The sequence below is a fragment of the Protopterus annectens genome, chromosome 17.part0, assembly GCF_019279795.1.
Source record: "Protopterus annectens isolate FY-2018-M chromosome 17.part0, PAN1.0, whole genome shotgun sequence".
Lineage (NCBI taxonomy): Eukaryota > Metazoa > Chordata > Ceratodontiformes > Protopteridae > Protopterus > Protopterus annectens.
Genome location: NC_056751.1, coordinates 309,249,841 through 309,262,285, shown reverse-complemented (window position 1 = coordinate 309,262,285; position 12,445 = coordinate 309,249,841). Strand labels below are relative to the sequence as shown.

Sequence of the window (12,445 nt, the reverse complement as noted above, 5' to 3'; positions counted from 1 at the left end):
TACTAGTCAATAACTGATTTTTACCCAAGCTGATGATGTTTACTGGCTTTTTTCTTAGTTTCAATTTTTTACAACTGTAAAGCTCAAATCAACCTGTTCAGTGTGCAGCCAACTTGAAAATCCAGGGGAAAAAAAGCTTTTTGGTGGTCTGTACCCCCATGCTGACAGAGACAAATCAGGTTGCAGAGATAAGCTCAGAAGGGAATGAAAAAATGACAATTAAATGGTAACATTACTGTAAGTGTTACTGTACTTACGGTTTGCATTACTGACTGCTTCAGGACAATCAGCAGGTTTGGAAGCTGGAAGCTGTTTTGTTTTCTTCTGCCTTTTTGATGGTTGTGCTGGTGGCAGCAGTTCTAAAAGGTTAGCTGAAGACAAAATCCCAATAATTTACATACTTTACATTACTTACAACACATGAAATTACATGTTGTAACACAATATATACCGAAAGTACAGTTGTGTAAAATCTTACCATTACAGTAGATGTCCTTCTCTCCGCTGCTGCAGTATTATTGACCTAAGAGATCTCCTGCCTGCCAAGGAAAGCCCAATGTCTGGTCAGTATACCAAAGCCTTATGCTCCCCGCACAATGCGTAGGCCATAAAGGTGACATATGCATGCGCACAAACATATATATAAACACACACACCTGAAAAAAGCCCCAGGAGGAACAGAATGCCCTTACGGATGAGGAGACCATGTGCATTCAAAAGGAGAAAAAGGAAGAATAAGCCCTTCGCTCAGGAGGGCAAAAAAAGTACAGGGTAAGTGCTAGAACAGAGCGGGCAAGAGGGAGGGAGAGAAAACTACAACAGTGAAGAGAAGGACATCTACTGTTATGGCAAGATATTACACAACTATACTATCTTCTTCCATATGACTGCTGCAGTATTCTTTACTTAAGGGGGAGTACAACAGCTCAACAGGAAACCTGGGAGGAGGACGGCACAGAATATCCTTTTACAAACCCAAGTAGGACAGCTCTGGCAAAATTTGCCCTGGCCATGCAAATAACATCCAACTCACAATGCTTAGTCAAAGTATGAAAGGAAGACCAAGTAGAAACCTCAAGTATGGAAATGGTATCCAGACCCTAGAAAAAAGCACCAGAAGAGGCAACTGCCCTAGTAGAATATGCCATTACTGACAAGGAAAGACATTTTCAATGAAAGGAATAGCAAAAAGAAATGGCCTTAGTAATTCAGGAGGGTATAGTTTGCTCAGAAACAGCCAAGCCCAAAGTCCTGGGATGAAAGGAAACAAAAAGCCACTGAGCTTTGCAAATGACTTTAGCTTTATATGAATACCCAACTTGTCTACACAAATCCAAGATGTGAAGAACTTTATCACTGGCAGACTGAGGAGAAGGAAAAAAGGAAGGAAGATGATTAGATTGATTAAGGAACAATTCATTGACCACCTCGGGCATAAGGCAAGGCTCTGTGGCAAACTAAGCAGGGAGGAATAGCTATGAGCATCTTAAGTTTAAACACTCTTGACTGAAGTGAGAGCCAAAAGAGCAGTCTTCCATGTATAATGTTGTACGGAAGCTGAAGAAGCAGGTTCAAAAGGAGACGGAGTCATTTTTTCATAACAAAACTGAGGTCCCAGGAAGGCAGAGTGGGCTTCCTGGGTGGCCTGACATGAAAGACACCTTTAAGAAATTGCTTGACCTCAAATCTAGAGGCCAGAGGAGGAGTCAAAGGTAGACGAGCAAAAATTACTGACAGGTGAGCTTTAACTTAAGAATATGCCAACCCAGCATGGAAATGATCACACAAATAAGAGAACAAAAGGAACCACCACAGATTGGCGTCTCTCTTGCCATCAGGATCCCCTGACAGAAAATAAATTCCATTTGGACATATATGACTTCCTGGTAATGGGCTTCCTGGGCTCCTGCAGAAACCGAAGCATGTGTTCAAAAAAGAGGTGCGTAAAAGGGCTCAAAACCCTGTCACCCACAGCATCAGTTGAAGACTGAACAAGTGAGGATGAATAGGTGACCCCTTGTCCTGTGTGAGATCTACCCAGCGACGTAACTTGTGGTGATTGCCCCGGCTAAATGAGAAAGGAAGAGCCAATGCTGTTTGGGCCAAAAGGGAGTCATTACCAGGATTTTAGACGAGTCCTGTCTAATATTGTGCAAGACTCATGGTAAAAGAGGAAGGGGAAGGAAGGCATACAGAAACATCCCCCTCCAAAGAAGACGCAAGAGTGTTCACTTTCCAAGCCAGAGGACTTGGGACTCTGAACAGGAGAGAGGAAATGGTCTGTACAGAGTGGAGGCAAAAAGACCTACCTGAGGAATACCCCACTGATTGACCACGACCAGGAATACATCTCTGTAAAGCATCCGTTTGTGAGCTTGTGTGCTGGACCTCCTTAAGGAGTCTGCCACTAGACTGTGCTCTGAGGGATTATAAAAATGACTGAACAGTCGCATGATGCTGGATAGCTAGATCCCAGACAAAAAGAGTTACCCTACAAAGAAGACAGGATGTCATGTCCCTTTGCTTGTTGACATACCACATCACTGTGGTATTATTTGTGAAAACTTTGAGGGGCCCAAGAAGCAGAGACCCTGAACCTTGAGAAGACCTACAGCAGGCACCCTACCCCATCTGAGGCAGCTGTAGAGAGATCCTGAGATGGAACTACAGCTTGAAAAGGAAGCTCCAAGTTGAGTGAAAATTGATGGATCCACCACTGAAGCTTCAGCTTGAGACAGGAAACGGAGTACAGGGAAGCCCAGGGAGTGGCAATGTTGACATGTGGGATTCAGTGAAGCTTCCTCCTATGGAGATTGGCAAAAAGGAGCATGGGAATGGTGGAAGCCATGAACCCGAGAACCCTGAGAAATTCCCTGGCTGGACTGATACCAAAGGCAGAAGGGATTGGAAAAAGGCAATTGGAGACTAATCCTTGAAGGCAGGCAGATATGTCAGCATGTGAACTGTCTCAAATTTGCAGCTGAGAAAAATATGATCATGGGAAGGTGTCAAAACTGATTTCTGGAAATTTATGGTGAACCCCAGACTATGTAACACGGAAGTATTAAGCTTGAGATCCTGAAGCAGAGCGTTGGGGGAAGGAGATTAAATAAGCAGATTATCAAGATAGAGAAAGATACGAATTCCTCAAATCCTGCAAATAGCAATTATAGGAGTGAGGCATTTGGTGAATACCCTTTGGGCAGTACAGAGGGCAAAGCAGAGAAATGAAAATGCAAGGAAGAGACAGAGAAACAAACATTTCCTTAAGATGAATAGGCAAGAACATATGCACCCTTGAGAGCCACGGATACCAAAAAAGGCCTGACGTAAAAGCAGAGGAAATAACGTCTGCAAAGATAACATCCAAAAGAAAATAATCCTGAAAAAGGTGTTCAAGCTGGGAAAGATCCAGGATTGGTCTTCAAGTCTCTCCTTTCATGGGGATTAAAAACATTCTGGAGTAAAATCCCTTCCCACCTAGGCAAGAAGCACAGCTTGAAATATATCCCGAGCAGTGTGTGCGTGAAGAACCTCTGGGAAAAGACAGCTGCTCTCGAGGAGGTAGAGGGATGCCTAAAAAGAAGGAAGATACTTCCAAAACATGAAACATCCCGGACAGATAATGGGTAGAACTCAAGAGTCTAAAGTGATCTGTAGCCAATTTAAGAGAGGAAGGGACAGACGGAGGGACAAGGAAGCAAACTGTCAAGCAGAACCTGGCTTATACAGAAAAGCAGGTTTCTGAGAGGCAGGAGTCTGAGTAGACTTAGCAGGAGGCATACGCCTAGAACCTTTCTTGCCCTTAGGAGGAGGGTGAGATTGCCTACAAACAAAAGCAAAATTACAGTTGTATACACTTACCATAAATGTAGACGTTCGAGTGTATTCACTGTTCCAGTCATTACATTTGGGTAATCTGCTGGCAAGTTGCCCTCAGTCGGCCTGAATACCAAAGTCTTGGGTCCTGCGTCAGTTGCGGTCTCCTCTTCCATGACGTCAGGTCATCAGGGGTATAAAACATGCAGCCAACGCCATTTTCTTCAGTTTTTCTTGCCCCAGATGAATGGTGCCCCCCCAAATGAGGAGCAAAAAAAAAAAAAAAAAAATATATATATATATATATATATAAATAAACAAATAGCAATATATAAATAAATGCACTTTTAGCAACATAAACTTTACCTTCATCTAAAAGCAAATACACCACAAAGGCTTTAGAACATAGTGAAGGAAAAAAGTTCTAGAAAAAAGGGGGATGGCGGGTGGGTAACCCGGACTGCAACAGTGAATACACTCGAACATCTACATTTATGGTAAGTGTACACAACTGTACTATGTTCTTTGTGTTTCACTGCTGCAGTCATTACATTTGGGTAGAATCCCAAAGCTATGGATGGGAGGATGGAGCTAAATAGCAATAGGAGCAGCTATAAGGCCCTGCAGAACTGCAGTGGCAAAGCCTGCTCTGGAATTAGAGAAGAGAGACAAATGATAATTCTTTGTAAAAGTATGAACAGAGCTCCAAGTAGCAGCTTGTAGAAAGTCTTTGGTTGGAACTCCTCTGAGAAAAGCTGCTGAGGTAGAGGCAGCGCTGGTGGAATGTGACCAGATTCCCTTGGGCACTGGTTTACCATGATGCAAGCAGCAGAAACGAATGCAGTGGCTTATCCACTTAGAAATAGTCTGCTTTCATATAGCCTGCCCCTCTTATCCTGCAGCAAATGCCATCAGTAGTTGCTCAGACATTCTTGGAGATCTGGTCCTGTTTAAGTAGAATCTTAGTTGTCTGTGTATGAGCAAGGAATGCAAAATGCACTCCCACTTGGTTCTGCAGATTTGGGTAAAATGTTGGCAGGTGAACAGTTTGGTTAAGAGCCACGCTGGATACCACTTTAGGCATAAAGGAAGGACTGGTCCTGAGGGACACCCTGTCCGAGTAAAATGTAATAAAAGGCTCCACAGTCATGAGGGCCTGTAGTTCTGAAACCCTTCTTGCTGAAGTGATTGCCAAAAGGAAAGCTGTTTTCCAAGATAAAAAAGTTTATATCCACAGTAGCTGCTGGTTCAAAAGGAGGCAGGGTGAGTTTTTCCAGCACAAAATTGAGGTCCCATGCAGGAGTTGGTGATCTTCTGGGAGGCCTTAAATTTTTGTCCCCTCTAAGATACTTTTTTAGCAGAGGATGAGAAAAAAATGGGAGGCTCCGTGTTGTAATGAGCCAAGATGGCATAGGTATGGATTTTTATTGAAGAAAAAGATAGGTCCTTATCAAGCATCTCAGTCAAGTATTGTAAAATCTGAGGAATATTTGGCTTTGCAGTGTCCATTCCTTGTGCTTGGTTCCAAGCACAGAATCTCCTCCATTTATCAGCATAAGATTTTCTAGTACTAGGCCTTCTGGCTTCCAAAATGACATCCATCACAGATTTACTGAGTGGTGTTATTTGAATAATTACATGATCAGCCATGCTGCCAGGTTCAGAGTTTGGGGCTGAGTGTGCAGAATTTGATTGCTCTGCTTGGACAGTAGAGGAGGTATTTCAGGCAAGTACCAAGTAGGGAGTTGAGACATATTCCTTAGAATTGGGTACCAGTGCTAATGAGGCCAATCCGGGGAAATTTGGAACATTTTTGGTTTTTCCTGTCTGACCTTTAGTAAGACCTTGGGGAGAAGAGGCAGAGGAGGAAAGGCGTAGACTGATAGGTTTTTCCAACTGCAGGAGAGAGCATCCACTTTCCATGCTTGTCTGTGATAAGTCCTTGTGCAGAATTTGTCCAGGTGATAATTTTGGGGAGAGGCAAATAGATCTTTGTCTGGGCTCCCCCACTTCTCTTATCATGCTGAAGACTTGTGGATCCAGTTTCCACTCGTGAGGGTCCATAAGATTTCTGCTTAGGTCGTCTGCCAGAGTATTTTGTTTTCCTGGCAGGAACTGAGCTTGAAGATGTACTTGGTAGGTCAAGGCTGTGGTCCACAATGCCATGGCTAGTCTGCAAAAGGGGTAGGAATGTGTACCCCCCTGCTTGTTTATGTACCACATAACCGTGGTGTTGTCCGTCTTTATCAGTAGTTATCCTGGATGAAGTAAGTCCTTGAAGGCTGTCAGGGCATTATGAACAGGCTAGCATCTCTTTATAGTTGATATAAAGATGCATTTGTTTTGGGCTCCATATGCCCTGAATGCATCTCCCACCAGGTGGGCCCCCCAAGCATAGTCTGATGCGTCTGTAGTTAGGGTTTGTGTGGCAGGGGGTAGAGTGAAAGACCATCCCTTGTTCTGGTGACATGTCTCTGCCCACCAAAGAAACTCCTGTTGTAGGCAGGGAATGAGAGGAATCATTGTTTCCAGACTGTGACAATGTTGACTCCATAAACTTTTTAGATACCATTGTAGTTTCCTCATATGCAGTCTTGCATATGGAATTAGAAGAATGCAGGATGCCAAGAACCCCAAAGCCTGCAAAATTTGTCTTGCAGATAACTGGGTTTTTGTTGCCATTTGTTTGAAGTATATAGTCAGTTGCCTTTGTTTGTCTTGCATAAGGTAAGCCATCTGGGCAGTTGTATTCAAGCTTGCACCCATGGATGTAATTTTTTGAGAGGGTACCAGTTGCAATTTCTTTTTGTTTATTGTGTACCCTGGCCATGTTAGAAGCCTTTTTACAAATGCCAGATGTTGAAGAATGTCCTTGTTTTCTGCTTGAATTTGACAGTCGTCCAAGTAAGGATAGATTTGTATGCTTCTTTATCTGCAAAACGCAATTATTGGTGCCAGGCACTTTGTAAAGACCCTGGGCGCAGTAGATAAGCCAAAGGGCAGTGCAGAGAATTGGTAGTGCATAAAACCTGCCTTGAAGCGGAATTATCTTCTGCACGATTCCTTTACTGGGATATGCAGGTATGCCTCTTAAGTCTAGAGTCACTAACCAAGCGTTCTTGCCAGCATGGGCAGTAGCTGTTGTAAAGTCGGAATTTTGAATTTTGGGATGTCCAAGAATGTGTTCAAAATCGATAAGTCCAGTATTGGATGTCAAGCATGGTCTTTTCTGGGTACCAGGAACAGTACTCAATAAAAACCTTCTCCTTTTTCCTGTTCTGGTACTGGCTGAATAGCCCCTATATCCATGAGGGACGTTACTTGTTTCTGAGCCTCCGCCCATTGATTTTGTGGCAGATCTGGCCAACTGTTTGGAACTGGAAAAGTATGGAAATGAAATCTGTACCCCTGAGATACTATGATTAATACCCACTTGTCCTGGGTTATTAACTGCCAATTTTGAGCATGAAGTGCTAATTTTCCCCCCAAGGGGGCTGCCAACAGATAAGTGCTTGGTGATGGTAGAAGGAAGTCATTGAGACTGCTTACTGTAGGGTTGTGCTTTGTTTCTTTCAGATTTGGAGGTAGAGGCACCCCATTGCTTTGACCTGTAAGAACCCTGTGATTGGTATCTAGAGCCTTTTGAGCGCCTGGATTTGCCTTGTGAGGCTCTGTTGGACATAGGAAAGGACCAATTTTTAGTAGGCCAGTGTCTATTGAATCTTTGTGGTTGCACTTGTAAGAAATCTTTTACAGTTTGCATAGCTTTAGCTTTGTCTTCCATTTTCTTTAAAACCTCTTCTGCCTTATTACCAAACAGAGTATCATGCTGTAAAGGTGCATCCAACAATTTAGCTTTAACATGATCAGGCAAATTTTGCTCCTTGAGCCAGGCATGCCTTCTAATCACAGATCCAGTAACTGCGGCCCTGCAAGAGGCCTCCAAGGAATCAAAACCACATTGCAAAGTATGCTTTCCAACGTGTTCTGCTGCATGCAATAATTCCTATAATTCTTTATTTTCCACACAATCAGACATCAACATCATTTTCTGTTTCAATAAGCCCATAACATGCTGTTGATATTTAAGCATATGAAAAGTACAGTTTTGTACCTACCATAAATGTAGATGTTCGAGTGCTCATACAGCTGCAGTCATAACAGATGGGTTATCCTGCCGTCAGGTGGGTCCTCGGTCGGCCGAATTCCAAAGTCTAGGTCCAGCGTCGGTTGTCGTCGCTTCTTCCCTGACGTCAGTGCGGCAGGGGTATAAAAGAGGCAGCAGACGCCATTTTCTTCAGTTTTTCTTGCCCCAGATGTCAGGTGCCCCCAGAAGGAAGGCAAACAATGTTATGCAAAAATGCAATGTTGATAAATCAAAAACAGTAGTTGCAAGCAAACACACCATAAAAGAATACCCCAAAAAGGTTATATGAAAGGTGTTTGTCATAAGGCCTGTCCTAAGAGGGGAAAGAGGGAGGGAAATCTGGACTGCAGCAGTATGAGCACTCGAACATCTACATTTATGGTAGGTACAAAACTGTACTATGTTCATCGTGCATACAGCTGCAGTCATAACAGATGGGTAGAATCCCAAAGCTAAGTAAAGGTGGTAGGCACTAAGTGGAACTAGGAGGGGCTAGGATGCCCTGCAGGACTGCTGTGAAAAAGCCCGCTCTAGATTTAGAGTATAGTGGGAGGTGATAGTACTTGGAGAAAGTGTGCACTGAACTCCAGGTGGCTGCTTCCAAAATATCCTTGGTAGGGACCCCCTGAGGAAGGCTGCAGAGGTAGCTGTGGCTCTGGTGGAGCGGGATCTGATGCATGCAGGCACAGTTTTTCCATGAAATGAGTAACAAAAGCATATGCAGTGGGCTATTCATTTTGAAATTGTCTGTTTGGAAATGGCCTTTCCTTGAGCACCTGCAGCATAGGACACAAAGAGTTGCTCAGATTTCCTGAATGGCTTTGTCTTGTCCAAATAATAACGAAGTTGTCTGTGAATGTCCAAGGAATGTAGTAGTCTTTCCCCTTTGTTTTGTGGATTAGGATAAAAGGTAGATTAGTGGATAGTCTGATTCAAAGCTACACTGGATACTACCTTTGGCATAAAGGTAGGGTTGGTTCGTAAGGAAACTCTGTCCTGATGGAAAATGATGAATGGTTGCACAGCCATGAGGGCCTGTAGCTCCGAAACCCTGCGAGCTGAGGTGATAGCCAGAAGAAAGGCTGTTTTCCATGACAAGTACTGTAACTCTGATGAAGAAGCTGGCTCGAAGGGAGGAAGGGTCAGCTTTTCCAATTTGTAGTTGAGGTGCCAAGCAGGGGCTGGTAGTTTCCTTGGGGTTTTATATTCTTTGCCCCTCTGAGGAACTGCCTTAAGAGAGGATGAGAGAATAAAGGAGGATCTGTGTTGTATTGTGCAGAAATGGCTGAAGCGTAGATCTTGATGGAGGAGAAGGAAAGTCCATTGTTTAACATCTCAGCTAGGTACTGTAAAATTTGAGGTATATTTATTACCCAAGGATTCTGTCCCTTCTTTTGATTCCAGGCACAAAATCGTTTCCATTTGGCGGAGTAGGCCTTTCTAGTAGAAGGTCTTCTGGCCTCCAAGATGACATCATGCACCTCCTTGGAGAGGAGAAACTGTTGGGAAATCAAGGAATTCTCCATGCAGCTAGATTTAGAGTTTTGAGATGGCTGTGAAGAGTTTTGTAGTTGTGCTGGGACAACAGAAGAGGGACTAGAGGTAGGATCCATGGTGGTGAATGTATCAGGCTCTTCAGGAGCGGATACCAGTGTTGCCTTGGCCAGTCTGGAGCAATGAGAATCATTTTCGGCCTCTCTGCTCTGGCTTTTAATAGAACTTTGGGTAGCAGAGGAAGAGGCGGGAAGGCATAGACGGTCAATGTTGTCCAATTGAAGGAAAGTGCGTCCACTTTCCAGGCCTGTGGATGATAGGTCCTTGAACAAAATTTTTTCAACTGGCAATTCCTGTGGGTAGCAAAGAGATCTATATATAAACAACCAGAACCAGAAAAATATTGAATGGAACAACAACGAAATACACAGCTTGCATACAAATTTATTCTCTCACTCTGACGTCTCGGCCTGAGCCTTCAAGGAGTATGAACCATATAATTAACAAAGCACATTTATACTATTTACACACAAACAATTATATAATAAAACAATTAATGCAAATTAATTAAATTCATTAAATCAATATTCTCCAATTAAAATCTTCATTGAGACCACAAGGCTGTAATGTATTAAATTTCAGAATATATACAGCTTCCTTATACAATAAAGTATGCTTAATGTTGTTCTTAGCATAACCAAACTTACATATTTGCTCTAAAACAGTGCCTTGTAGCCCTTCATTTTTACTTTGATGAAAATCCTTAAAATGCATAGCCACAGAACTTTCTTCTTTTTTATTAATAATATCTCTGGCATGTTCTAAAAGTCTAACTTTAAATGCCCTTTTCGTTTCTCCAATATAAAATTTTTTACAAGGGCATTTAAGTGCATATATCACCCCTTCAGAATTGCAATTGAAAATATTACATGTATTAAAACATACATTATTAATATGAGAAAAATAAGGCACTACAAAGCTACAAGCTTTGCATTTACCACATCTAGAAGTACCTTTTATAGATAAATTCTGATGCATATTAGCTATAGGCATAATAAACTTACTTCTAACTAAAAAATCTTTGATATTTTTTCCTCTTTTATAAGAGAATTTTAAATATACATTCAACCATGAAGACACACTACTTAGTGAACTGAAATACTTCCAATAATAATTAACCATTTTCGCCAATTCATCACTAAAACAACCAAAAGTTGTAACAAAATACATAATATCCTTATGTCTATTGTTTATATCATGTAACTGTAACAAATCTCTATTATGAGCATTATTAATAATCTTTTTATACCTATGTCCAAAAAAACGTTTGTAACTATTTTTTATTATATCATCACTATAACCCCTATATTCAAACATTTTCATTAATAAACTCAATTCCTTATTAAATACACTATCTCTATTGCATAATCTAGAAATTCTTAACATTTCACTGTATGGTAAACCTTCTATTGTATGAGGAGGGTGACAACTCATACCATGTACATATTTGTGTAGCTCCCTCAAACTTTCTATTAACTGATGTAACTAATTCTTCATCATTCACAATATTTAACACAATATCAAGAAATAGAAACACCTTTTTTAAACCCATCAAATTTCAATAAAAATCTATTGTCATGTAAATCTAAGATAATTTGATCTACCAATGCTTCACCACCTTCCAACAAAAAAATTAAATCATCTACAAACCTGTAATACTTGATAACATATTTATGAAAAAAGAAATTCCTATATAAAAATTCATGCTCAAACAGGCCCATAGCAAGATTGGCATACATGGGGGCAAATGCTGCCCCCATTGCCGTCCCCTGTTTTTGTCGGTATAAACAATCATGAAATTCAAAGAAATTTTTTGTTAAAGAAAAATGAATAAGTTCAACAATATATTCAGTAACCGGAAAGTCACCTAGAAAAAATCTGATAGCCTCTATACCAAAAGAATGATTAATATTGGTATAGAGACTTTTGACATCAACAGTGACCCAATACATGCCTTTATTCCAGTTAACATCCCTTATCTTATCCAAAAAATCAAAAACATCAGAGATGTAAGAAGGCAAAGTCTTGACTTTTGTCAATAAAAAATTATGTAAAAAAATACCTAAATTATGAAGAAAATAATTACACCCCGAAACAATAGGTCTCCCTGGTGGAGCTCTCAGATCTTTGTGTATTTTGGGAAGACAATAGAAGGATGCCATTTGGCATCCTTCAATTTTAAATTTATTTTTTACATCTGATGCTGAAAAATATCCCAACCTTTGTCCTTTATCCAATAATTCCTTATATTCATCTAAAGCAGCATTATATAAATTCCATTCCACCTTTTCATAAACAGTGGTATCATTCAGATGATCCATACACATTTTATAGCATTGGGAAAAATGCATAACAACTAACTTATTGCCCTTATCAGATTGTTTGAAAATAATTTCTCTATTCTTACTTAGTGCTTCTAAAGCTTTCCATTCTTTGAAACATAGGTTATAGTTTATATTATCTATTATATATTATCTAAAAAAGGTACTTCTAGATGTGGTAAATGCAAAGCTTGTAGCTTTGTAGTGCCTCATTTTTCTCATATTAATAATGTATGTTTTAATACATGTAATATTTTCAATTGCAATTCTGAAGGGGTGATATATGCACTTAAATGCCCTTGTAAAAAATGTTATATTGGAGAAACGAAAAGGGCATTTAAAGTCAGACTTTTAGAACATGCCAGAGATAATATTAATAAAAAAGAAGAAAGTTCTGTGGCTATGCATTTTAAGGATTTTCATCAAAGTAAAAATGAAGGGCTACAAGGCACTGTTTTAGAGCAAATATGTAAGTTTGGTTATGCTAAGAACAACATTAAGCATACTTTATTGTATAAGGAAGCTGTATATATTCTGAAATTTAATACATTACAGCCTTGTGGTCTCAATGAAGATTTTAATTGGAAAATATTGATTTAATGAA

At 40.6% G+C, this 12,445-nt stretch overlaps 1 protein-coding gene across 1 annotated transcript in view; it reads right to left on the bottom strand.

Moving 5' to 3' along the window:
• The window catches only part of QSER1 (glutamine and serine rich 1), a gene marked incomplete at its 5' end in the record, with an annotated part of 2,529,639 nt that overhangs the window by 1,457,037 nt on the left and 1,060,157 nt on the right, over positions 1–12,445 (bottom strand). The window contains one exon of the mRNA XM_044059174.1: positions 258–371. Coding sequence (XP_043915109.1) covers positions 258–371 — 114 coding nt within the window. The remainder of the gene's footprint in view (positions 1–257; positions 372–12,445) is intronic.